Below are 26,724 nucleotides of genomic sequence, written 5' to 3' on the forward strand. Positions count from 1 at the left end.
AATGGTGCCATGTCCATGACAAGGATCTGAACCAGCCAAACCCTGGGCTGCCGAAGCAGAGTGTGCCAACTTAACCACTCAGCCATGGGGCCCTGGATTTTGGCCATTCTAATAGGTGTCTAATGGTATTGCATTGTTGTTTTAATTTGCAATTTCCTGATTTATATGATATTGGACATCTTTTCATATGCTTACTTGCCATCTATGTATCTTCTTGGTCAGATGTCTGTTCAGGTCTTTTGCTCATTTCTTAATCAGATTGTTGACTACCTACATATTTTTTTAAGTTACAGAATAAGTCATATGTGTTTGTAGTAGCATTCCTCCATGTCTTGTTCAGAGGGGGGCAAAATATAGGATATATGGGAAGTTTAGTAACATCCCCTCTCCCCAATTCTCTCAAATGGAGTGAATTTTTAAAATATTGCAAACTTGCAAAAAAGTATCCTCTATTCAGATTTAATAATTGTTAGTCCATCATCTATAAATACCACATCTTCTTTATCCATTCATCCCCTGATGGGCACCTAGGTTGCTTCCATGTCTTGGCTATTGTGTATAATTCCGCAATGAACATAGGGGTGCAAGCATCTTTATGCCTTTGCATTTTCAAGTTCTTTGGATAAATATCCAGCAGTGGGATAGCTGGATCATATGGTAGATCTATTCTTAATTTTCTGAGGATACTCCATACTGCTCTCCATAGTGGCTGCACCAGTTTGCACTCCCACCAGCAGTGTACAAGGGTTCCCTTCTCTCCACATCCTCTGCAACATTTTTTGTTTCCTGTTTTGTTACTTATAGCCATTCTGACCAGAGTGAGGTGATACCTCATTGTAGTTTTGATTTGCATTTCCCTGATAGCTAATGATGTTGAACATCTTTTCATGTGCCTGTTGGCCATCCTTATATCTTCTTTGGAGAAATCTCTGTTCAGATCCTTTGCCCATTTTCTAATTGGATTGTTGGTTTTTTTGTTGTTGAGCTGTAGGAGTTCTTTGTATATTTTGGATATTAACCCCTTATTTGATATGTGGTTTGCAAATATCTTCTCCCAATTGTTAGGTTGTCTTTTTGTTTTGTCGATGGTTTCCTTTGCTGTGCAGAAGCTGTTAGTTAGATGTAGTCCCATTTGTTCATTTTTTCTTTTGTTTCCTTTGCCCAGTCAGACATGGTACTTGAAAATATGCTGCTAAGACCCATGTCAAAGAGTGTAGTGCCTATGTTTTCTTCTAGAAGTTTCATGGTTTCGGGTCTCACATTCAAGTCTTTAATGCATTTTGAGTTGATTTTTGTGCATGGTGTAAGGGAATGGTCTACTTTCATTCTTTTGCATGTGACTGTTCAGTTTTCCCAACACCATTTATTGAAGAGACTCTCCTTTCTCCATTGTATGCTCTTGGCTCCCTTGTTGAATATTAGCTGTCCATAAATGTGTGGGTTTACTTCTGGGCTCTCGATTCTGTTCCATTGATCTGTGTGTCTGTTTTTGTGCCAGTACCATGCTGTTTTGGTTACTATGGCTGTGTAGTAAATTTTGAAATCAGGGAGTGATAACAACAGCTTTGTTATTTTTTTCTCAGGAATCTTTTGGCTATTTGGTGTCTTTTGTTGTTCCATATAAATTTTAAAATTCTTTGCTCTATTTCCGTGAAAACTGTTGTTGGAACTTTGATAGGGATTGTGTTGAATCTATAGATTGTTTTAGGAAGTATGGACATTTTAACAGTGTTAATTCTTCCAATCCAAGAGCACAGAATATCTTTCCATTTCTTTGTGTCTTCTTTGATTTATTTCAACAATGTTTTATAGTTTTCAGTGTAAAGATCTTTCACCTCTTTGGTTAAGTTTATTCCTTGGTATTTTATTCTTTTTGTTGCAATTGTAAATGGGATTGTATTCTTAATTTCTCTTTCTGCTATTTTGTTGTTAGCGTACAGAAACACAACTGAGTTTTGTATGTTGATTTTGTATCCTGCGACTTGACTGTAAGCATGTCGTCTGCAAAGAGTGACAGTTTCACTTCTTTTCCAATGTGGAGCCCTTTTATTTCTTTTTCTTGCCTGATTGCTCTGGCTAGGACTTCCAATTCTATGTTAAATAAGAGTGGTGACATGGGCATCCTTGTCTGCTTCCTGTTCTTAGAGGAATAACTTTCAGTTTTTCTCCATTGAGAATGATATTTGCTGTTGGTTTGTCATAAATGGCGTTTATTATGTTGAGGTATTTTCCTTCTGTACACATTTTATTTAGAGTTTTTATTATAAATGGATGCTGTATCCTGTCAAATGCTTTCTCTGCGTCTATTGAGATGATCATGTGATTTTTATTCTTCATTTTGTTAGTGTGGTGTATCACATTAATAGATTTGTGGATGTTGAACCATCCCTGCATCTCTGGAATAAAACACACTTGATCATGATGTATGATCTTTTTAATGTATTGTTGTATTCAGTTTGCTAGTATTTTGTTGAGGATTTTTGCATCAATGTTCATCAGTGATATTGGCCTGTAATTTTCTTTTTTTGTGTTGTCCTTGTCTGGTTTTGGTATCAGGATAATGTTGGCTTTGTAGAATGAGTTAGGAAGCCTCCCTTCTTCTTCAATTTTTTGGCAGAGTTTGAGAAGGATGTTAAATCTTCTTTGAATGTTTGGTAGAATTCACCAGGGAAGCCATCTGGTCCTGGACTTTTATTTTTGGGGAAGTTTTTGATTGCTGTTTTGATCTCCTTACTGGTGATCGGTCTATTCAAATTTTCTACATCTTCTTGGTCCACTTTTGGAAGGTTGTATGTTTCTAAGAATTTCTCCATTTCTTCTAGATTATCCAATTTGTTCGCATATAGCTTTTCATAGTATGCTCTTATTATCTTTTGTATTCCTGAGGTGTCCGTTGTAATCTCTCCTCTTTCATTTCTGATTTTATTTATTTGAGCCTTCTCTCTTTTTTTCTTGGTGAGTCTAGCTAAGGGTTTGTCAATTTTGTTTATCTTTTCAAAGATCCAGCTCTTGGTTTCATTAATTTTTTCTATTGTTTTTTCAGTCTCTATTTCATTTGTTTCTGCTCTGATTTTTATTTCCTTCCTTCTGCTGATTTTGGGCTTTGTTTGTTGTTCTTTTTCCAGTACTTTTAGATGTGCGTTTAGGTTGTCTATTTGGGATTTTTCTTCTTTGTTGAGGTAGGCCTGAATTGCTATAAACTTGCTTCTTAGAACCGCTTTTGCTGTATCCACAGATTTTGGCATGTCGTGTTTTCATTTTCATTTGTCTCCAGGGATTTTTTCATTTCTCCTTTGATTTCTTCCTTGACCCAATCATTGTTCAGTAGCATTTTGCTTAATCTCCACATTTTTGTGGCTTTTCCAGTTTTCTTCCTGTAGTTGATTTCTAGTTTTATACCTTTCTGTTCAGGAAAGATGCATGGTATTATTTCGATCTTCTTAAATTTTTTGAGACTTGTTTTGTGGCCTAATATGTGATCAATCCTGGAGAATGTTCCATGTGCATTTGAAAAGAATGTGTATTCTGTGGTTTTTGGATGGAATGTTCTGTATATATCTACTAAGTCCATCTGGTCTAATGTGTCCTTTAAGGTTAGGCAGGCTTTTATATGCCTATTTATTTTTCCTTCTTAGTCCTATTAAAGCGAAAATATTGAGCTTTTCTTTTGTTATATTTTACATTTGTGAAGGAAGATAGCAATGCAGTTAATAGAAGGAGCATGACCCTTGGATTCAGACAACAAATAATTGAAATCTCAGCTTCAACACCTAGTAGTTGTGTAAACTTATTTTTCTGCACCTCAATATCCTCCTAATAACTACTATGCAGAGTTGCCGAGTTGCTGTAAACATTAGTGTAAGCAATAGATACTCAAATAAAGCTATTATTATTTTTATCATCAATTATTCTGACCTACAGAAATACACAAATTTCTTAGGTGTATACATTTTTGGAGAGCAATCAGGGATGGGGTATTAAAAGACTTTTATTTTTTTGTTTTATTTTTCCTTCATTCAGTATGTGCATGTGTACATAGTGTATTTGTGTCTTTGAGTGTGTGTATGTGTGAATTTTACATATTATGTCTCATGCACCATTTCAGGCACTTTGGTAACATTGATAAATAAAACAGACAAAAATTCTACCACTGCTTGTAACTTAAATTATTGTTGTGGGTGCAGCTGGAAGCTGATAAATTCTATGTAAAAATTAAGTAAGATAAGAGGGATAGGGTGTTGTGTGTGGTTTGGAGTTATAAATAGGGAGGTCAAGGCAGACCTTACTGTAAATATGACATGGGTTTTGTGTTCTTAGAGGTTTTCAGGTTCTATCATTTAGAATGGGAGAAAGAGAAGCATAGGGGAAGAACAGGTGAGAGTACAGGAAAGAACAGGAGCTTGCTGACTTGGAGTAAAGGGTGAGTATTATTTCCTTTATGTAACATGTATCAAAATACAAACTAATAGAGAAGAGTGAAGTTTTCCAGATTGCCCAGTTTTATTTCATTCAATTTGAGCCCAAATCTTCCTTAAATGCTTTGTACACACCCTACCTTCCTAAAGGATGGATACTGAATCCAATTCACCTGGTCTATGACTGCTGCAGGAGATCATCATCATGACTGTCACATCTGTTACTGGATTGTCAGGAAGCAAGGCCCTCAGGGCTGGCTGTTTGCTCATGTGATGGCTGAGGCTGCAGTGATTGTGAATTCTACATAGTAGCTACTACACACATATGGCTATTTAAATTTAAATGTAAATTAATGAAAATAAATGACATTAAAAATTCAGTTTCTGAGTCACATTAGTCACATTGCAAGTGCTCAATAGCCACATGTGTCTGATGGCTACTATGTCAGCACAGATATAAAACATTTCCAACATTGCAGAAAATTCCATTAGTATTCATTATTTCACAAAGTTCTTGTCTCTGACATTGATTTTTGTGGTATTGCTATCAGCTTCCAAATCAATCTCTTCCTTTTGATTTGATTTGTTGTTTCTCAAAATTTATAGGTTTAAATACTAGATTTAGAATTTTGTGTAAAGTAAGAGTAACTAGGCTCTAAGAAAGATCAGAAGAGCTTTCCTATGTTTAAGTACCCAAGTTTTAATGCTTGGAATTGATATTCCTGTTCTGATGCCCAAGGTCTTTTTTGCTTGGTTATTTGTGTATCTGTGCTCTGGGTGATAAGAGAATCAGACTGCTGATTTATTGCGGAAGAAGGGCTATCAAACTCTGAAGGTAAAATTGCACTTCTGTGGAAATGCTTTAGACCAAGTGAGTGGTCCCTTATTTGGAGCAGCGCCATTCAAGGAGTGTTTATTGACTGATTGTCTACGTATACACCAAGCACTCTGCTAGGCCCAGGAGATACGAACAAAAATGAGCATGGCCTTAAATCCTGAGGACATCACATTTTAGGTGGTAGAGAGAGTCATAAATAGGCAGAGTTTCATTGTCCAGCACCCAGGTATGCCCAGGACACTCTGAAAGTCCAGAGGAAGGTGATGCATGTGTCAACCTTCCCGGGGGGTGGAAGAAGGAGAAGGAAGAAGGGGGATCAGACAAGAGGCCAGAGGCCAGAAAATAATTCCTAAAGGAGTGATTCTTAAATGGAATCCTGAGGGATAAATTGATGTTACTCACATGATGAAGTTGGGAGAATGGAGTCAATGAGACATGATATACTATAGTGTGAACAAAGACAATGAGGAGTGAACTATCATGGTGAGAATGGGAACTTTTATGTTTAGTACTGATGGAATTTAAAATAAAAGGGAACTTGTGTCTGTAGAGATAGACTTTGAATGGTGTGTTGAAGTGATGGGTTTTCAGCAGAGGTGGAAGAGTGGCAGGGGGATGGTGACATAGGCAGGTCTGACTTTTCAGGAGTTCAAGTAGTTCACTGTGGCAGCTCTGTTGAGGTTAAATTTGATGGAGCTGGGTTGGAGGTTGGGACACCAGCAGTGGTGGGTGGAGGTGGAAAGATTCATAGCAATCCAAAAGAGAGATAATGAGGGCCTGATGTGAGAAAGTGTAATGGGGTGGAACAGAGGACCTGGGTTCAATCAATATTTAGGGGGTAAAATTATGAGTATTTGAGGATTGATTAGATGTGGGGGATGAAGGAGACAGATGAAATCAGAGATGACTCTAAGTTTTTAGGAAAACATTAATTTGAACTCTTCTTCTAAGTTCACGGTGATAGGTTTTGACCTATAACTGCTACTAGTGATTTGCATTGGCAGTTGTATGTAGGTTAGGTTTTGGCTCTTCAGGGCTCCATCACTCTCTCATTTGTTAAAAGAACTTAAAGCATAGACCATAGTGAAGTACTACCCTTGTATGACTTTAATTTTGGCCTATGAAAATTTATAGAAATTTGGCTTCATTTCTAATGGCTCCAATCCAGATGCCAAAATTACTCCATTGCTGGGATATCCCTTGGGTGGACCACTGAACATGTTATTTATTAGGAACAGCTGAAAACCATCATCAACATTCACATACTATGGCAACAATAATGCCAGTCAAATTTCAAGGTAACTCCAGGTTTCAGAAAGTTATGAATCTCAAAATCTGTCTAACTGAACTCTTATTTGTATTTTTACACATATTTATCATGTGAAAAAGCTAGTGGCTTCTTTACTTTCTGTGATTTTACATTGCCTTTTTTAGGTTATAAATTAAATTCTGAGTTCTGAATGTTGGTGGAGACATGTTTATAGATCAGGAGTCAATCACTTTAAAGTAAAAGTACAAATTCTGTCTGGATGGTGGAACCAGAAGTAGGAGATGACCCAGTCTAAAGGGTCCATATGATGGAGTGTATGTTGAAAGCAAGAATTCTTTTATACCTGCAGTGCATTTTAAAAGGACTTTCCAAGTAATAGTTAATATTTTAATGACGTCTGTTAAGCTTCCAGAAAAACACAGTTCTCTAGTTTGCAAGATTAAGGAAGCATGGCCAAATGCATGTTGATACTTTGGTTTTTACTGACATCTTTCATGACTGCATGGCTAAAGCCATGAAACAGTAGGCGCCTGCCACTTTCTTGTAGGTAGTTATATTTAGCCACTACATCTGGCCTTTGTTACTAAATACGTTTTTCTTGTCACTCTAACTGCTCCATCAAATTGGATCTTCAGTGGTCTGGCAGTTTTTGAATGACTTCTTGGAAGCTGTGAAGCCCTCCCTAATCAGGAATATCTGGGCAGGTCTTGTGATATGAAGAAAGATGGCACATCTCTTCTAAGTGAGAGAAGAGGATTATAGGACGATTACACGACATCTTCACAATTTTTATCTTCACAATAGTGGTGTGTTTAGTGATGAACAAGCACTGTAAATCAAGAAGCATGGGAAATTTCCACATCCTTTAAGAATGTTTAGTATAAAAGAGGAAGGAAAATAAGCTGTCTTTTTGCAGTTCTTGGGAGAGGTGACATTAACCATTTGTTAAAGGTTGGATTTATGAAGTTCATCAGCCTCTAGGAGCATTCTTCATGAATGGCCATCCTTTGTATGATGTCAATGAAGGTTGTTTAGCAACATATCAAAATAGTTTTATGAAAAGATAAATATGTGTTTCATTAATCCCAAGGAAGGCTTTCTGAAATGTATTTTCTTTATAAATAATTACTGTCATTTTGTGAAACTTATGACTTCTTAGGGTGCGAAAGAAGGAAAAAAGCTAACTTTTCAAGAAATTTGTGATTTAATACCATCTGGTCAAGTGAGTTGAAAAACCTTATATTATTTTGAATGCCTTCTCATTCTCTTGGGAAACTGGCTAACCCCTACAATCTGTCTCCCATGTCAAATGGCTCTGAAACTTTGATCTTCTCAAACCCGTTTGCCAGATGTAGTGGATAGAGCATGCGTGACATTTTGTGTGTCAATTCAACCTGGCTGATCGGAAACCATAATTTAATCTTGTATGACTTTTATTTATAGGCATTACAGCAGAAGTTCTGGTGGTGACCTCTTTTGATGAACTGCAGAGAAGGGCCCCAGAAGCAAGAGGGAAGATTGTTGTTTATAATCAACCTTATACCAACTACTCGAGCACGGTCCAATACCGAGTCCAGGGGGCGGTGGAAGCTGCCAAAGTCGGGGCTTTGGCATCCCTCATTCGATCGGTGGCTTCGTTCTCCATCTACAGGTTGGTCATGATCATTTGAAATCCTTTCAACAACCAGGGTTTTTCATGAAAGGGAAGCCCTTATGAAATAAAAACAAACCATTCAAATGAAAAAATACTGATTGTTCATGGAATTTCCCCTCATTCCACATTTGGTCATTTGTTTGTAATATCTTTGGCCTTTTCAGGATTCCAAGCATCATTTGTGCATTCCTTTAAAAAGCTTTCCACATCCATGATGATCCCATAACATTCCTTATATAACCAGTATATTATGTATTTTCACTGGAGGGAGAACTGAATTCATAACTGTGTTTCATCGACTTCAGAGGAAGCCAGGCTTTTTTCCATTGTTGCTAGAGAAGTGAAATAAAAATAAAGTGGGTAATGTTGCGGCCATCTATTGTGTAGTGGAAAGAGTTGAGGAAGCAGAGGACCTTGGATATAGAGCTGGTTCTGCTCCTGAACAACTGTGTGGCCTTGGAAATTTTCTTAAACCCTCTGGGCCTCTGCGTTCTCCTCTGTAAATCAGTAATGATGAAGAATAACAGATTTACAAAATTATTTTAAGAATAAATGAGGTAAAGTTTTTGAAATATACTTGATTGTCTATAAAGGTCTATATAAATGACTTGTGGTATTGTTTGAGGGCAACATAAGTTTTGTCTTTTTCTCTGTTGTTCTGATTGAGGTAATTGTGAAGTGCCTTATTGACCCTCAGTCATAGAATCAAATTCAGCATTGCAGTGGATAAAAGGTCTAAAAATTGACCTGCAGGCATGGCCTAGTTTAATAGCTAAAACATGGTAATGTCACACATTAAGGATAAAATATTTGAGAAACATGGATAAAAGAAGCACCATTTTAGTGTTATAGCCTGGTCTCTCTAAGATAAAAAAAACATGAAAAAATAATTGCAAATAGGGTTTATTTGGGTCTCGAGGTAAGATCTTTAGTATCTATTGTAAAGGAAAGTTTATTTATTTTGCATAATTGCTGTTTGTAGCTGTAGACACAGCTGCTTGACCTTAATTAGCATGCTCTACCCTTAAAAATAAAATGATTGAGGAGGAGACTTTAGCAACTAGGAAACCAAGTCAGGAGAGAGTTGTCCAAAAGTGCAGAGATAAAAGGAAAGGGACATATTGCTTTTACAGGGATAAGGTATCTTCCCAAGAGAGGAAGATGGGACATGTTAAAACCACTTATGAGAGGTTTTATGAGAGAAAAACTAGTTCCACTGATGTCATAGTGCTAAAAATAACGTTCTTTGTAGTCTTTAAAGCTTTGGTGACTAGCGATATAATGATTGGACCATATTCTTTTGGATGGTTAATCTTCCCAAGAGGAAGTCCTAAAATGGCTAGTTTACTTCCCAGAATACCTCAATCACCCCTTAGAAAAACATACTCAGCAAGCTGTGATCATTCACCATGATTTCATTGGTCATGAGACCTAAATTATGGAGCTAGTCTGTTGCTTTGTGAAACTGAGTGATTGCCAGAAATATTTATTTAAGAACTACTGCTTATAAGACTAATAAATTCCCAGATGATTTAATGCACTGCAATCTGCCAAGGCTAATTGGCATTTTTTTCTTCTGGTGTAATGAAGACATCTGGAAACCCAGGCTATAACCTAGGAGCCCCGGAAGAGTTTTATCCAGCATAGGACTTAGAAATCTGTTGTTAGCTTCAAAGGTTTGTTCAGCAACTTGTAGTGTGTATTAAAAATACATTTTTATTAATATTTCTAGATCTAAACTGATTATAATTTTTCACTGATTTTATAGCCAACCATATTTCACTGGACTCTTGACTTTTATGAATCCATATTTTCAGCATTTATAAATACATAAAAACATTGCCCTTTACATAGTACTTTAGAATCTTTCATATGTGTCATCTTATTTGTTCTGACAAAAACCCAATGGACCAAGCAGAAGGGGTGTTACCATCCCCACTTTACAGATAGGGAAATAGAAGTTCAGAGAATTCAGCATGTTAACATGTTTAAGTCTTGCATCCTGAAAAATAAAACCCGAAATGAAACAAACTGTCTCTTTGTCCACCTCTAGCTAATTGTTTCTTAGAGCCAGTTTTCCTTAAAGAGTATTTTATGTTCCTATCTCTAATTCTCATCTCTCATTCACTTTGTAGATAATTTTAACCTGGCTTTTGCCAATACTGAAATGGAACTTGTTAAGGTCAAAAATAGCTGCCTAGTTGTCAAATATAATGGACATTGCTCAGGCAATCTTATTCACTTCTCTGAAGCATTTGTCACTATTGACTGCTTTCCATAAGCCTTCTCTTTGGCTTCCATGGCTTCTTTCTCATATTCTCTCCTCTCTCTCTTGCTCTTTCCCATTTTCCCTCTTTCTTCCCTATTTTTCTGGCTTCTCACTCTGAATATTCTATCTGAGCAATCCCATGATGCTTATGACTTTCACCACCACTCTTTCCAAACCCACCTCTCCTCTCCATACCACTGTCTAAGCTCTAGGTCCATACATCCAACTACCTGCTGATTCTTCTTTTGAATGTTCCACAGCCATCTCAGTTTTTCCAAAATTGAGCTCATGCTTTCACCTCTTTCTCCTGTATTTGCTATCTCAGTGAAGAGAATGCCATCTATTCTGCCTTCTAAGTTAGATGGTCCTTGGTTACTTTTTTCTTTTCCCTTATCCATCATTTCTAGTAGTTACTACATCTCCTAGGTTTTGCTCTTTATCAGACATTTCAACAAATACGTATTGAGCAGCTCCATTTCCCAACATCACTCAACATCCTAGGAGGCAGGAATCACTAACACTTTCCCAGTGCACCACCTTTCCTCAAAATTTCATGACTTTGCATATGCTTTTTCCTCTGCAACCTTCTGTTCCCTTCCTCACTGTCTCACACTGTCTTTCAAGATTCATCTTAAATGTTTCTTCTTCTGGGGACCCCTGCCTGATATCTGGCTGCAGCCCAGGTGAGCTACCTGTTCCTGGTATTCCTACATCATCCTGTGCTTACTCTGTATCATAATGTCTTTGAGGTAGTTTTGGTTCATGCTTTGGTAGGGAAGACTAACTGTTGTAACAAACAACTTAAAATCTCAGTCGCTTAACACAATAGGAGTTGATTTCTTGCTCACATAATAGTTCCAAGAGAGTGTTTAGCAGGTGGCCTTCTATTCCTTTCCATCTTGTGGCTCCATCGCCTCTAAGATCTATGTATCCAGCTGGCAAGTAGGGAGATAGAGAGAGAAAGTCGATAATCAAAAGGGAAGTATGTTCTACCTCACTTCTACTCACATTTCACTGGCCAGAATGTAGTTACATGGAGGCTGGGAAGTTTATTATTTCTTCATACCTATGGTGATGGTAAATGAGTTTGGTGAACTGTCAAGTCTGTCCCAATTGCCTGACTCTATACTATACTGTAAGTTCAAGAAAGACATGGATTATATTTTTTTTACCACTGTACCCCCATCATCTCATATAATGTTTGTTACGTAATAGTCACCCAGGAAATGTCTATTGAAGGAATGAACTTGTCTAAGATTCTGGAATCAATTGTGGCAGGGCTCTTATGACGAACCAGGTGACCCGATTCCAAGTACTCTCTTACCAAACTGTGTAGCCTCTGTACAGTAAGTTCAAAACAACTTGAACTTTTAGGGACCTTTGCTCTGTATTTGGAGAAAAATATCCAGATGCCTAATATTCCAGATTTTATCCTTTTTCTGCCACACCACTCATGAGCAATAATGTTTTGAGTTGCTGATTGAGTAAAACAGCTCCCTTCTCTCTGACAGACATTTCACCCATAGCCCTATGGGACTGGGTGATATTGGATTCCATCTAGGAGTAGTATGGAACTTAGCAACACTAGAGAACAGAATAGAAATTGTAATTTGTTGCTGCTTGATTTCAAAATTAGAGAATCTCCTAAAGGATGAGAAATGTGTTTTATTTGACTTGACCTTTGTCAGTGCAATTATCAATATTTGTCAGCCATTTTGGAAGTACAACAGTCATATGGTTACATGACAGATGTCCTCAAAAGACGTCTGTAAAAAGTCCATTAGTTATTGCCAGAGTTATCTCCAGGTTCATTGTTATTTCTCTGTATTCCCATTATTAGTGTTCTTGTGCTCAAATTTACTTCAAAGAGAAGATTTTTCCTTCATTGATGCTTTTATAGTGAATTTTCTTTTATTCACCATTGAGTATCAGCTGGGACTCCCATAAGATCTTTTTTAGTTTTTCTGTATGTAAAATTCCTTTTGCCTTTGTTGTAGGAAGATACTTTAAGGATAACGGTAATTAATAAGACATTTAAGTTCTACAGAGGAAAGCTTCTTTATGGAACCATTTGTCTTACATTATTTCTCAAATGAATCATGTTTTTTTAAAGAAATATTTATTGAGAGCTTACCAGTTGCTCAGAAGTTGCCAGGTGCTAGTTTTACTAAGATGAATTAGATATTTTTTTTTTTTTGTATTTCAGAAATATTCTATCTGGCTAAAAGTGAGGAGGGTAAGCTTAAAATATAAATGACTGGTGTAATGTATTTTATATTATTGCTAAATGTGTGATTGGGGGAAATGTATGAAGGAAGTAAATTAACATTTGTTAAGCACCTACTTTGTACTATGCTTTAGAGGCTGAAATAGTTTGTTTCAATTAATTCTTTATGCAACTCAATAGAAGTAGATATTGGTATCTCTATTTTACTGAAGGAGAAACAGGTTCAGAATGATTAAATGGCTAGTGAAATTACACAGCTAATGAAAGAACTAGGATTCATACTCAGTCTCTGGCTCTAAATTCCACACACTTTAGATTACACAAAGCAACCAGCAGAGCTAATGCTGTAGGAGTCCAGAAGTGATAGGCAGAAGTCTGATTAGGGCTGGCTTCATTAAGAATGTGGGTTTTGGTTGTACTCAGTGAAAAAGTTGAACCTGAATGAGAGAGTAAGGTGGAAAGACATTCTATACATGATCAAGGCAAGAAGGTGGGAGTGCATGATGCACTTGGGTAATATACAAGTAGGCCAGTTTGGCTGGAGCCAGAAGGTTTCATAGGAAATCAGAGAAATGAAATTTTAGGGTGAATGAGACCAGGTTATGAAGAATCCAGAGTTCCAGATTGGGGAGTTTAAGTTTAATGTAGAGGAAGTGGGGAATCATTGAATGTGTAGAGTTGGGGGATGATGTTTTAGAGCAATGTTTCTCTAAGTATGGTCCCTAGAGCAGAATCTTCAACCTTGCTTGGGAGCTTTTTGATATGCAAATTATCAGGCCCCACCTGAGACCCATTAAATTGAAAAATGCTCAGGGTTGGGACTTGGTGTTTACCCAGCCCTCCAGGTGATTCAGATGCATGTTTAAGTTTGGGAACTACTGTTTTAGAAAGATCAATCTGGTAACTGTTCATAGCGTGCTTTGAGAAGGAAAGATAGGATACTGCTCTAATAATGAAGATGTAAAATAAGGAGGGCATAGATGATGACAGTGGGACTGGAAAGGAAGAGACAGCAGTTGGGATAGTATGAAAAATTACCAGAATTTGGGGACTGCTTGCATTTGAAAGGGGGAAGGAGGAGGAGTCAAAGTTTACAGGCAGGGATCAAAAACCATGGGATGAATCTGTGTTCAGTTTAGTCTAATATTTAAAAATCATGAGTTTTACATAAAAATAGGGGTTTGTGGTTTTTTAGAAAAAAACCAGATCTGGCAACATCTGGTATATTCCATAAGGCAAACTTTAGCTGAGTTGATTAGCCACCAAGTCCTTTTGGTTGATAGGATGTGCCCTCTCAAGCCTGCCACAATTTCAGTTTCCCTCCACTCATCTTGGGGACCGGAGAATGATGAGAAAGAAATATAGAGGTCAGGAGGGGGAGCTGATTTGGAGGCAATGTGACCAGTTTGGTTTTTAGACTTGAGTTTGAGGCTACTGTGAGATAGTCCCATTAATCTGGATTTTATATTTTGCAAGAAAAACTGTTAAGCATTTCCATTTCTCTATTATCCACTTTTTGGATTACCCAAGGCAATTTAAAATTCTAGGCTAGTTTCTTTGCAATGCAGTACACCTTGGGACTTCTGCCTCCAGTTTTCTCAACATGCTAGCTCAAGAATGTACAGTACTTTTTACACTAGCCCAAGGAAAATATAATTCAGAAAGTAACTCTATTGAGGCCAAATTGTCTCTCATACTCCCATTGCCAAATATATGTTTTTTTTCCCAGTTATTTTCTCCATTGCCCCAGATAATTGAACAACAGACTGTAAGTTTTAATCAGCCAAGGAAGCAAAAGGCTCTCCCTTCACTTTACTGTGAAAATTGCATCACCACACTGGGTAAGAATTCATTGAGGTGGGAATGAGTTGTTGATAGAACTTGGCTTTGTAATTACCACTGGTTTATGTTTTATATCACTTGGTCTTTGTGTGCTGCACTGACAGAGTGTAGTGAAGAGGAAGAGGAAGAGAAGCAATCCAGTTTGAAGATGACTAAGATCTGATTGAACATTCAGCTGGAGAGAGAGAGATGAGTGAATCCAGGTGATGCTTATGAAGTGTCAGAGAGGGAGAATGTTATACCATCTGGTAAGAGAGCTGTGAAAAGGTATATAAATCAATCCCTATAATGATACTTAATTAATACAGAGTTGATAAATGACATAATTGAAGCACTGGTTGGGCTACATCGGAGAGTTAAATAGCTTCAAAGAGGGCTCTGATTAAAGCCATTACAATTTATAAAACATTCTTCATCTTAAGAAAGCATCTTGATGAGATTTAACATGAACATTTTGTAATCAGAGGCCCAGCTTAAAACATTCAGAGCAGAGGTGAAATGTCTTAAGAGGTCTATTTTGGATGATTTTTGAAAGCCAGTTAGTCTCAGAGAGTAAAAAAGATTGTCCTCCCTCCCTTTGTTTTTTTAATGGGAGAAAATGAATGCTGCAGCTTCACACTTAGACTGTCTTTGATTTTTGATGTCCTGGTGGTTTGGTTCTTTGGAGTGACCTTAGCATAATTAGCTATCAAACTTGATTTAAATTGTTTTGAAATATTGTTGCCCTTTTGGGGGCATATGTGCCTGCTGGTGATTATGAAATCAGGAAAATAGCACCATGACTCAAAACGGTGCAACTGGGCCAGGCTTGATTAGTAGGCTCTTTTCCTTCCTTATTTTGTTTTTGTTTAATTCACTCTGGAGCTCATAACAGATGCACAGTAATCAAGCAGAATGCCAATTCTCATCATTTATGCAGGTGGAGAGCCACTGTGCTCCCAAGGCGGGGAACCAGAGAAGACCCACACTGGACGCTGCATTTTTTTCTTCTCATCATGCTTTTCTTTCCCCCTCTCTGATTTTTGAAAGGCAGATTCTTTGTTTAGAAGGCCTTTGTTAGACATTCCAAAATGTTCTTTAATCACTGAATTCTTATTATTGCTTCAGGTGATGTGACAGGCACCCTACTTCCTAATGGATAGAGGCAGGCAGTGCACTCCGGAGCCCCAATTCTGGAGTTGCTGGGCCTGGGTCTTCGTTCAGCCACTTGCCAGATGTGTGACCTTGGCAAACTGTGTAAACTCTGTGCCTCAGTTTCATCTGTAAAATGGGGGAAATAATTGTACCTTTTTCCTGGCATTTTGTGAGGATTAAATGAGTTATTATTGCCTGACACTAAGTTTTACATACATGTAAAGTGCTGTCATTATACAGTCTTGCTAACTAATGTGGATATACTTAATGAATAAAAGAGGAAGGAAAGGAGGGAAGGATGATGAGAGGGAGGGAGGGGAGAAGAAAGACAGGAGGAGAAGAAGGAAGAAAGGAGGGAAGAGAGAGAAAGAAGAACTTTGTCTAACCTCACTATTGTAATTGCAGCTATCTGGTTGGGAGACAACCCCTAACATCATCTTGCCATTTTGATCTCCATCTGTTCAATTTGTGCAAACTCTCTTGGGGTTTTGTGTTTCCTAGTCTGTTTCTGCCTCTGGACTGGAAGTTCTCCTGGGGACATACTGTGTGTCCTATTCATTTCCGTGTCCCCAGGGCTGTGCACAAGGCCTGGCACACAGCTGTGCTGGGATGAATGAATAAAGACTTACAGGCAGCCCATCCGGTTTGCTAACATGTAAATTCAAGGTGTCACCATTTCACATTCATAGAAGTTGAATAATCATATAGATGAGGTGACTAACCTTTTGAATTGCTTCTTATCAAAAATAAAATCTCTGGAACTTGAGAGGAGATAATATGGTTGTGTAAATTTTGGTAAAGTATTGCAAACTGTGTATTACGATGATATTTTGTGAGGCTGCCATAATTAATGGTCTGTTTGCATTCTTAGTATGGACTCTCATTTTTCATTTGCTTGTAACCTTGATACAAAAATTTATTCTTGGCTGCTATTTTCCATTCATAATTTAAAAATATATATAAATGTTCACCTTCTATTTTCCAGCTTTCTGATTATTCAAAGCATAAGCTTAAGAATCACATCACTGTGGCATGTTTTTCTGAATCTCTAGTGATAAAAAGAAATTAATGCATTTTGAATTTGGGTTTCAGGATTATGACAATGTTGTTTGCTTATGCAATGCCCTTTGAAAAATGTCTAGTGTAGCATATGAACCAAAAGAATCGTGAATAGCCTGGAGTCAGTCTTTTATTATTGCATGTGCTTTTGTTCTCTCTCTCTCTCTCTTACTCATGAAAGCTAAAGGTGACTTTTTATTTTATTTTTTTTACTTTTTATTAAGATTATGATAGTTTAACACCTTGTGAAATTTCAGATATACGTTATTGTTTGTCAGTCATGTTGTAGGTGCGCCATTTCACCCTTTGTGCCCACCTCCCACTTCCCCTTTCCCCTCGTAACCACTAATCTTTTCTATTTGTCTACATGTTTATCTTCCACATATGACTGGAATCATACAGAGATTGTCTTTCTCTATCTGGCGTAGTTCGCTTAACGTAATACCCTCAAGGTCCATCCATGTGGTTGTGAATGTGACAGTTTTATCCCTTTTTATGGATGAGTAGTATTCCATGGTGTATATATATATATATATATATATATATATATATACACCATATCTTCTTTATCCAATCATCAGTTGATGAGCACTTAGGTTGCTTCCACATCTTGGCTATTATAAATAATGCTGCAATGAACATAGGGGTGCATGGGACTTTTGGAATTGCTGATTTCAAGTTCTTTGGATAGATACCAAGTAGTGGGATGGCTGGGTGATGTGGCATTTCTATTTTTAATTTTTTGAGAAATCTCCATACTATTTTCCATAGTGGCTGCACCAGTTTGCATTCCCACCAGCAGTGTATGAGGGTTCCTTTTTCTCCACAACCTCTCCAACATTTGTTACTTTTTGTCTTGGTGATTATAGCCATTCTAACGGGTGTAAGGTAATATCTTAGTGTAGTTTTGATTTGCATTTCCATCATGATCAGTGATGATGAGCATCTTTTCATGTGCCTATTGGCCATCTGTATATCTTTGTTGGAGAAATGTCTGTTCATGTCCTCTGCCCATTTTTTGATCGGGTTGTTTAATTTTTTTGTTGTTGAGTTGTGTGAGTTCTTTATATAGTATAGAGATTAACCCTTTGTCGGATATATGACTTGCAAATATTTTTTCCCACTTGGTGGGTTGTTTTTTCATTTCAATCCTGTTTCCCTTGCCTTGAAGAAGCTCTTTAGTGCGATGAAGTCCCATTTGTTTATTCTTTCTATTGTTTCCCTTGTCTGAGAAGACATGGTAGCCAAAAAGATCCTTTTGATACTGATGTCAAAGAGTGTACTGCCTATATTTTCTTCTAGAAGCCTTATGGTTTCAGGTCTTACCTTTAGGTCTTTGATACATTTTAGTTTATTTTTGTGAATGGTGAAAAAGAATGGTCAATTTTCATTCTTTTACATGTGGCTGTCCAGTTTTCCCAGGACCATTTGTTGAAGAGACTTTCTTTTCTCCATTGTATGCCCTCAGCTCCTTTGTCGAAGATTAGCTGTCCATAAATGTGTGGTTTTATTTCTGGGCTTTCAATTCCATTCCATTGATCTCTGCACCTGTTTTTGTACCAGTACCATGCTGTTTTGATTACTGTAGCTTTATAGTGTGTTTTGAAGTCAGGGATTGTGATGCCTCCAGCTTTGTTCTTTTTTCTCAGGATTGCTTTAGCGATTTGGGGTCTTTTGTTGCCCCATATGAATTTTAGGATTCTTTGTTCTATTTCTGTAAAGAATGTCATTGGGATTCTGATTGGGATTGTGTCGAATATGTAGATTGCTTTAGGTAGAACGGACATTTTAACTATGTTTGTTCTTCCAAACCATGTGCGTGCAATGTCTTTCCATCTCTTTTTGTCGTCATCTATTTCTTTCAGGAAAGTTTTGTAGTTTTCGTTGTACAGGTTTTTCACTTCCTTGGTTAAATTTACCCCAAGGTATTTTATTCTTTCTGTGGTGATTGTGAATGGGATTGTGTTCTTGAGTTCTTTTTCTGTTAGTTCATTATTACAGTATAGAAATGCTACTGATTTATGTATGTTGATTTTATACCCTGCAACTTTGCTGTAGTTGTTGATTATTTCTAATAGTTTCCTATGGATTCTTTGGAGTTTTTTATATATAAGATCATGTCGTCTGCAAACAGCGAGAATTTCACTTCTTCACTGCCTATTTGGGTTGATTTTCTTTCTTTTTCCTGCCTGATTGCTCTGGCCAAAACCTCCAGTACTATGTTGAATAAGAGTGGTGAGAGTGGACACCCTCGTCTTGTTCCTGTTCTCAGAGGGATGGCTTTCAGTTTTTGCCCATTGAGTATGATGTTGGTTGTGGATTTGTCATATATTGCCTTTATTATGTTGAGGTACTTTCCTTATATACCCATTTTATTGAGAGTTTTTATCATAAATGGATGCTGGATCTTGTTGAATGCTTTCTCTGTGTCTATTGAGATGATCATGTGGTTTTTGTTTCTTAGTTTGTTAATGTAGTGTGTCACGTTGATTGACCATACCTGTGTCCCTGGTGTAAACCCCACTTGATCTTGGTGTATGATCTTTTTAATGTATTGCTGTATTCGGTTTGCCAGAATTTTGTTGAAGATTTTTGCATCTATGTTCATCAGTGATATTGGCTGGTAGTTTTCCTTCTTTGTCTTGTCCTTGTCTGCTTTTGGGATCAGGGTGATGCTGGCTTCATAGAATGTGTTAGGAAGTGCTCCATCTTCCTCAATTTTCTGGAATAGTTTGAGAAGGATAGGTATTAAATCTTCTTTGAATGTTTGGTAGACTTCTCCAGAAAAGCCATCTGGTCCTGGACTTTTATTTTGGGGGAGGTTTTTGATTACTGTTTCAATTTCTTTACTTATGATTGGTCTATTCAGATTCTCTATTTCTTCCTGATTCAGTTTTGGGAGATTGTATGAGTCTAGGAATTCATCCATTTCTTCTACGTTGTTCAATTTGTTGGCATATAGTTTTTGATATTATTCTCTTATAATCTTTTGTATTTCTGTGGTATCCATTGTGAATTCTCCTCTTTCATTTTTAATTTTATTTATTTGAGTCTTCTTTCTTTTTTTCTTAGTGAGCCTGGCTAAGGGTTTGTCAATTTTGTTTATTTTCTCAAAGAACCAACTCTTTGTTTCATTGATCCTTTCTACTATCTTTTTTGTTTCAATTTTATTTATTTCTGCTCTAATTTTTATTATTTTCCTCCTTCTACTGACTTTGGGCTTTGTTTGTTCTTCTTTTTCTAATTCTGTTAGGTGTTGTTTGAGATTGCTTATCTGAGATTTTTCTTGTTTGTTGAGGTGAGTATGTATTGCAATGAATTTCCCTCTTAGGACTGCTTTTGCTGCATCCCCAATGAGTTGGTATGGTGTGTTTTCATTTTCATTTGTCTCCAGATAATATTTGATTTATGCTTTAATTTCTTCAATGATCCAGTGGTTGTTCAGTAGTATGTTGTTTAATCTCCACTTATTTTCCCTTTTCCAGCTTTATTCTTGTAGTTGATTTCTAGTTTCATAGCATTATTGTTGGCAAAGATGCTTGATATTATTTCAACCCTCTTGAATTTGTTGAGTCTTGCTTTGTTTCCCAACATATGGTCTATACTTGAGAATGTTCCATGCACACTTGAGAATAATGTGTAACCTGCTGTTTTTGGATGGAGTGTTCTATATATATCTATTAAGTCCATCTGGTCTAGTTTTTCATTTAATTCTACAATTTCCTTGTTGACTTTCTCTCTGAATGATCTATCCATTGGTGTTAGTGGGGTGTTGAGGTCCCCTACTATTATTGCATTGTTGTTAATATCTCCTTTTAGTTTTGTTAATGGTTGCCTTACGTACTTTGGTGCTCCTGTGTTGGATGCATATATATTTATAAGTGTTATGTCTTCTTGGTAGAGTGTTCCTTTTATCGTTATAAACTGCCCTTCTTTGTCTCTCTTTATCTGTTTTGCTTTGAAGTCTACTCTCTCTGATATAAGTATGGCGACACCTGCTTTCTTATGTTCATTATTAGCTTGGAGAATCGTCTTCCATCCCTTCACTCTGAGTCTGTGTTTGTCTTTGGGGCTGAGGTGTGTTTCCTGGAGTCAGCATATTGTTGGTCTTATTCTATAATCCATCCTGCCACTGTGTCTTTTGATTGGAGAGTTCAATCCATTTACATTCAGAGTGATTATTGAAATGTGGGGGCCTAATGCTGCCATTTTATTGCTTGTTTTCTTGTTCTCCTTTGTTTCTCGACCCATGATTTTTGGACTACCAATTCAGGTAGGCAGTTTTCTTTATTGGCTTTCTTCTTATTTGCAATTTGTGTCTTTATTCTTGTTATTTGTTTAGTGGATGCGATGTGGTTTGTATAAAACATCTCATAGATGAGATAGTCCATTTTCTGATAGCCTCTTATTTCCTTAGATTAAGCTGTTCCATCCCTTTACTCTTCCCCTTCTAGGTTGTTATTGTCAGATTTTTTTTTCATTCTTGTGTTGTGAGTTTGTGGTTAAAATGACAAGATTATATTTATTCTTGGTGTTTCCCTTTCTTTTATCTTTAATGTTATACTTAGCGTTTACTAACTTGTTCTGATGGAGAGCTGCAGCTTTCTGATTTTGTCTTTCTACTTATCTCCTTTGCTCTGGGTTTTGTAACCCCTTTCCTTTTCTTTTTTCAGGTATGAGGGTCTTCCTGAGCGTTTCTTTTAGGGGGGGGTCTTGTGGTGATGAACTCCATTAACTTTTGTTTATCTGGGAAAGTTTTTATTTCTCCATCATATTTGAAGGATATTTTCACTAGATAGAGTATTCTTGGCTGAAAGTTTTTGTCCTTTAGAGTTTTGAACATATCATTCCACTCTCTTCTAGCCTGTAAGGTATCAGCTGAGAAATCTGCTGACAGCCTGATGGGGTTCATTGTAGTTTATTTTCTTCTGCCTTGCTGACCTTAATATTTTCTCTTTGTTGTTGACTTTTGCGAACTTCACTACTATATGCCTTGGGGTTGGTCTTTTTACATTGATAAAGTTTGGAGATCTATTAGCTTCTGTCACATGGAGTTCCATCTTTCTCCCCAAGTTTGGGAAGTTCTCAGCCATCATTTCTTTGAACACGCTTTCTGCCCCCTTCTCCTTCTCTTCTCCTTCTGGCATACCTATAATCCTTATGTTGCATTTCCTAATTGAGTCGGATATTTCTCGGAGTTTCTTCATTTCTTTTTAGTCTTAGTTCTCTCTCCTCCTCTATCTGAAGCATTTCTATATTCCTATCCTCCAAATTGCTAATTCTGTCTTCTATGTTATTGACCCTACTGTTCAGAGAGTACAGATTTTCTTAATCTCTTCCATTGTGTTCTTCATCTCCAACATTTCTGATTGGTTCTTCTTTATAGTATCAAGCTCTTTTGTGACATAGCTCTTGAATTCATTGAGTTGTCGATCTGTATTCTCTTTTAACTCATTGAGTTTTTTAATGATGGCTATTTTGAATTCATTGCCATTTAGCTTATAGATTTCATTGTCTTCGGGATTGTTTTCTGGGTACTTGTCATTTTCCTTCTGTACTGGAGATTTAATATATTTTTTCATAGTGCTTGATGGTGTGGATTTGTGCTTGCACATAGAGACAGAGTTTGGTTACTGTTTCTACTTGCTTCTACTGGTGGGGCAGGGGGCAGCAGCTTTGTAATCTGCACTGACCAGGATCCCTGTCAGCTGTTTCTGCCCTAGCCTGCGCCCCTCCAGGTGATCACAGTGGCCCTTTGGGGTCTCCCGTCAGCTGTGGAGACAATCACAAGGGGGCCTCGGGTTGCTGGTGCCTACTCTTGCAGACCACTTAGACACACTCCTTCCTTAGGGTCTCCTGTGGCATTATGGGCTTTCACAATGGCTGGGAGCAGGCTCACTTAGACTCACAGCTCTGTCACCATCAGGCCCCCGGGATCTCACTTGTCCACTATGGGCTGCAGCAAAGCTATGGGTATCTACTGCGGCCTGTGGTTAGCTCTCCCAGCTGTGCCACTTCTGTCCCAGGGCCTCCTAGCCTTGTGATTGCTGGGCGGGGCCTCTCCACTAATGCTGAGCAGAGACTTTCCCTGTGGCTGCTGTGGGACTGTGGATTTTCCCCCTGGACCAAGAAGCAGTCAGGCTGGAGCTCCAAATTGTCACCGCCCACTCACGGAGTCCCAGTCAGTCTCCCTTGCCCCCTTGGTGCTACACCGGGGCTGTGTGTGTTAAATGCGGCCAGTGGGTTGCTCAGCCAGTAGAGCCCCTTTTGCCCCAGGGCCTCCCAGCCTTCCAATTGCTGGGAGGGGCCTCTCTGCTAAGGCCAAGTAGAGGCTTTCCCTGCGCCTGCTGTGGGACTGTGGATTTTCCCCATGGACTGAGGAGCAGTCTTACTGGGGCTCCAACTTGTCACTGCCCGCTCACACAGTCCTGCTGGGTCTCCCTTGCCTCCTCGGGGCCCCAGCAGGGCTGTATGTGTTAAACGTGGCCGCAGGTTGCTCAGCCAGCCGAGCCCCTTTTGTCTCAGGGCCTCCCAGGCTTCTGATTGCTGAGAAGGGCCTCTTTGCTAAGGCTGAGTAGAGGCTTGCCCTGCAGCTGCTGTGGGACCGTGGATTTTCCCACTGGGTTGAGGAGCAATTATGGGGGGCTTAGGGCTGTAGTCACTTGTTTCCACAGTTGTGCCACCAATACGCGCACATGCCTGCCCTTCGTGCTGTGGTGATGCTATGAGCATGTCAGCTGGGAGAGAGTCGCTTGCAGCTCCTAGGCTGTCTGGGTGTCGGAGAGTTTTCACCTATCTCCACCTCCTCCTGGGAAGTCTGTCCACCTTCCAATGTACAGCAGTGTGGGTCTCTCAGGCGTCCTGAGGTGCTGTGTGGATATCCTTTGTTGACCGATGAATGTCCAATTAGTTGTAATTCGAAGGGGGAGAGACAAAGAAAACTGCTCACTCTGCCGTGTTGCTGACATCACTCCTTAAAGATGACTTTTAAAGTCTTCTTGCATCCCATGACCCTTTGGCTTCATTAACCCCCTTGAGAATGTTCCAACCAAAAGGTACTACCAGCGAGATTTGGAGACTAACAAAGGTAACAATATAGAGTGGGATATGGAATCAGGCAGACCTGGATTCAAATGCAGCTTTTGTCACTTGGGCTTTGTGTGACCTTATGAATGTTATTTAACCTCTGCAAGCCTGTTTCCTCATCTGTAATATGGGTAGAATACTGTTTACCTCATAGACTTGTTGAGAGAATTAAATGAGATCAAGCACTAGACATAGAACCTGACACATGGGAAGCAATCAATGAATTATAACTGATATCTTATTTTGGTTATGGTCATTGTCATCCATTTTCTCATTAGTTGTGATAGGGCTAAGCAGGGAAATTGATATGAGCTGATGTCTTACAAAGTGCCGACCTGGTGGCACAGCAGTTAAGTGCGCACATTCAGCTTTGGTAGCCTGGGCTCACTGGTTCGGATCCTGGGTGTGGATATGGCACCGCTTGGCAAGCCATGCTGTGGAAGGTGTCCCACATATAAAGTAGAGGATGATGGGCATGGGTGTTAGCTCAGGGCTAATCTTCCTCGGAAAAAAAAAAAAAGCAGCAGCACCAAAACTCTCCTCAGTGTTGCCTCCAGAGACCCTGGTTCTGTTTATGTTCTGATTTCAGGAATCTGCTCTGGTAGTCTCCTTTAGTCTTTGGTTTAAAACTCTATCCTGTCTTTTCTACCTTCTCTGGCCTCATGTTAAATGCTTGATATTGTTGTTGCATGTAGTGCCAAAGATGTGGTTACTCAGATCAGTGATGAGTGGCCAGCTGACCAAGATGCAGCAAGTGTTCTATTTTAAACACCATCCAAGCTATTTTCTTCCTCAGGGCCTTTGCACTCGCTAACCCCTTTGTCTGGAGTGCTGTTTCCCCAGCTTTTTGTATGTCTGACTCCCTTTGAATCTTCAGATTGTGACTCCAAGTTTTTTCCCTGAAAGGCCTTTCCTGACTACCCTGAGTAGAATAGCATTCTGCCTCAAACTCTCTTACCTACCACCTCCTCTGTATGCTCAGAGTCCTAATAACATTTGGTAACTTCTATCTACCTACCTACCTATCTATTTACTTGTTTAGTATGTATCGCTCCATGAGAATATGAATTCCATGGATATGTCTTTCTTGTACCCCATTATCTTCTAGTACACAAGAGATTGCCAGGCACACAGCAGGTATTAAAGAGATGTTTGTTGAATGAATTACTATTAAAAAAATCATCTAAGATCAAAAGAATAGAGAACTGACTATAAATGGATATATACTGAATTGTGTCTATTTTCTAAAGCCATATTCTAAAGCATCACAGATTTTTTCCCAACTTTTTTTTTTGGGAAAAATATCAATGTATTGTAAAGTTGAAAGAATATTAAATGACTCATATACTCTTTATAAGAAATTGCCTAACTTTTTCCAGAGAGTTGGTACCATTTTATATTGTCACTAGCCATGTATGAGAGTTCAGGCTGCTCGACATTCTCTTTTAAATCTGGTGTTGTTGGTCTGTTTAATTTTAGCCACTCTGGTGGGTATGTATTGGTATCTCACTGAAGTGCTGATTTGCGTTTCCCTGATGAATAATGATGTTGAGCACTCTTTCTTGTGCTAATTGGTTATTTCTGAATCTTCCTTTGCGAAGAGTCTGCTGAAGTCTTTTGTTCATTTTATAACTGGGTTGTTTTTAAATTATTGAGTAGTAAGAGTTCTTTATATATTCTAGATACAAATCCTTTGTCAGATATATGTTTTGCAAAAGTTTTCTCCCAATTGATGTCTTGTCTATTCTTTTTGTTTGTTTACTTTTTTGTTTTATCTTAGTGTCTTTTGATGAGGAGAAGTTTTAAATTTTGATGAATTCTAATTTATCAATTTTTTAGTTGCTTTCTGTGTCCACTCATATACCCTTCATCTACATTTATTATTTAACATTTTACCACCTTTGCTCTCTCTCTTTCATTTTCTGAATCATATGAAAGTAAGGTAGGTACAGCCATGAAGAAATAAACTTACCCATAAATACATCAGCAGTATATTTCATAAGAACAAAGACCTTCTCTAACATAAGGCAATATCATTGCCTTACCTATGAAATTTAACATTGTTATATAAATATAACATAATGTAAAGTCCATCCATATTCAGATTTCCCCAGTTGTCCCCCATTCTCAATAATGTCCCTGATTTTTTTTTTTAACTCCAGAATCCAATCAAGGACATACATTATATTTGTTGTCATGTATCTTTAGTCTCCTTTAATCTGGAATTGTTACCTGGGCTTTTTAATATTTTTTTTACACTGAAATTTTTGAAGAATACAGGGCAGCTGTTTTGCATAATGTCCCTCAGTTTGCTGTTGCTATTTCCTCATTATTAGATTCAGATTAAATATTTTTGGCATTAATTCTATATGGATAATGTTGTGTCCCTCCTATTGCATTACAAATGGAAGCAAATAATGTCAGTTTTCCTTATTAGTGAGTCTAAGTTTGATCACTTGTCTAAGGCAGTATCTATGAATTTCTTCGTTGGAAAGGTACTTTTTCTCCTTTGTAGGGGAAATATACTGTAATTATGGTGAGATGTTTTGAGACTTTGTGAATCTTATGTTCTCCAATTAAATTTCACCCAGTGAAAATTTAGCATGTGTTGATGATCCTTGCCTGAGTCAATCATTGCATTTCTGGTTGCAAATGTTTTTATAATTCAATGATCCCGCTTGCCTTTATTACCTGGCACCCTTCTGTAAAGAAGAGCTTCTGCCTTTCTGCCCTCCTTATTGTTTTCTGAGTATCCTTTATGGATTTTTAAAAGTGTATGTGTTAAAATTCATTATTGTCATTCTTTTGAATAAAGCATTAAAAATTTCGAAGTGCTTAATAAATATCAAAGCTAGTATTTTATGATAACCTTGAATATATGAAGCATTGAAAAGAATTCACTTTTTTTATCCAAAGGAATCCAAACTCTC

The 26,724-nt window shown here is 37.9% G+C and overlaps 1 protein-coding gene across 4 annotated transcripts in view; it reads left to right on the forward strand.

Annotated features, from left to right (window-relative positions):
- Positions 1–26,724, forward strand: part of CPQ (carboxypeptidase Q) — a 462,588-nt gene that overhangs the window by 141,456 nt on the left and 294,408 nt on the right. For all 4 annotated transcript variants that reach the window (XM_008523652.2, XM_070631792.1, XM_070631793.1 and 1 more), the window contains one exon: positions 7,967–8,174. In XM_008523652.2, the coding sequence (XP_008521874.1) occupies positions 7,967–8,174 (208 nt within the window). The remainder of the gene's footprint in view (positions 1–7,966; positions 8,175–26,724) is intronic.

Source organism: Equus przewalskii, chromosome 8 (genome assembly GCF_037783145.1).
Source record: "Equus przewalskii isolate Varuska chromosome 8, EquPr2, whole genome shotgun sequence".
Taxonomy (NCBI): domain Eukaryota; kingdom Metazoa; phylum Chordata; class Mammalia; order Perissodactyla; family Equidae; genus Equus; species Equus przewalskii.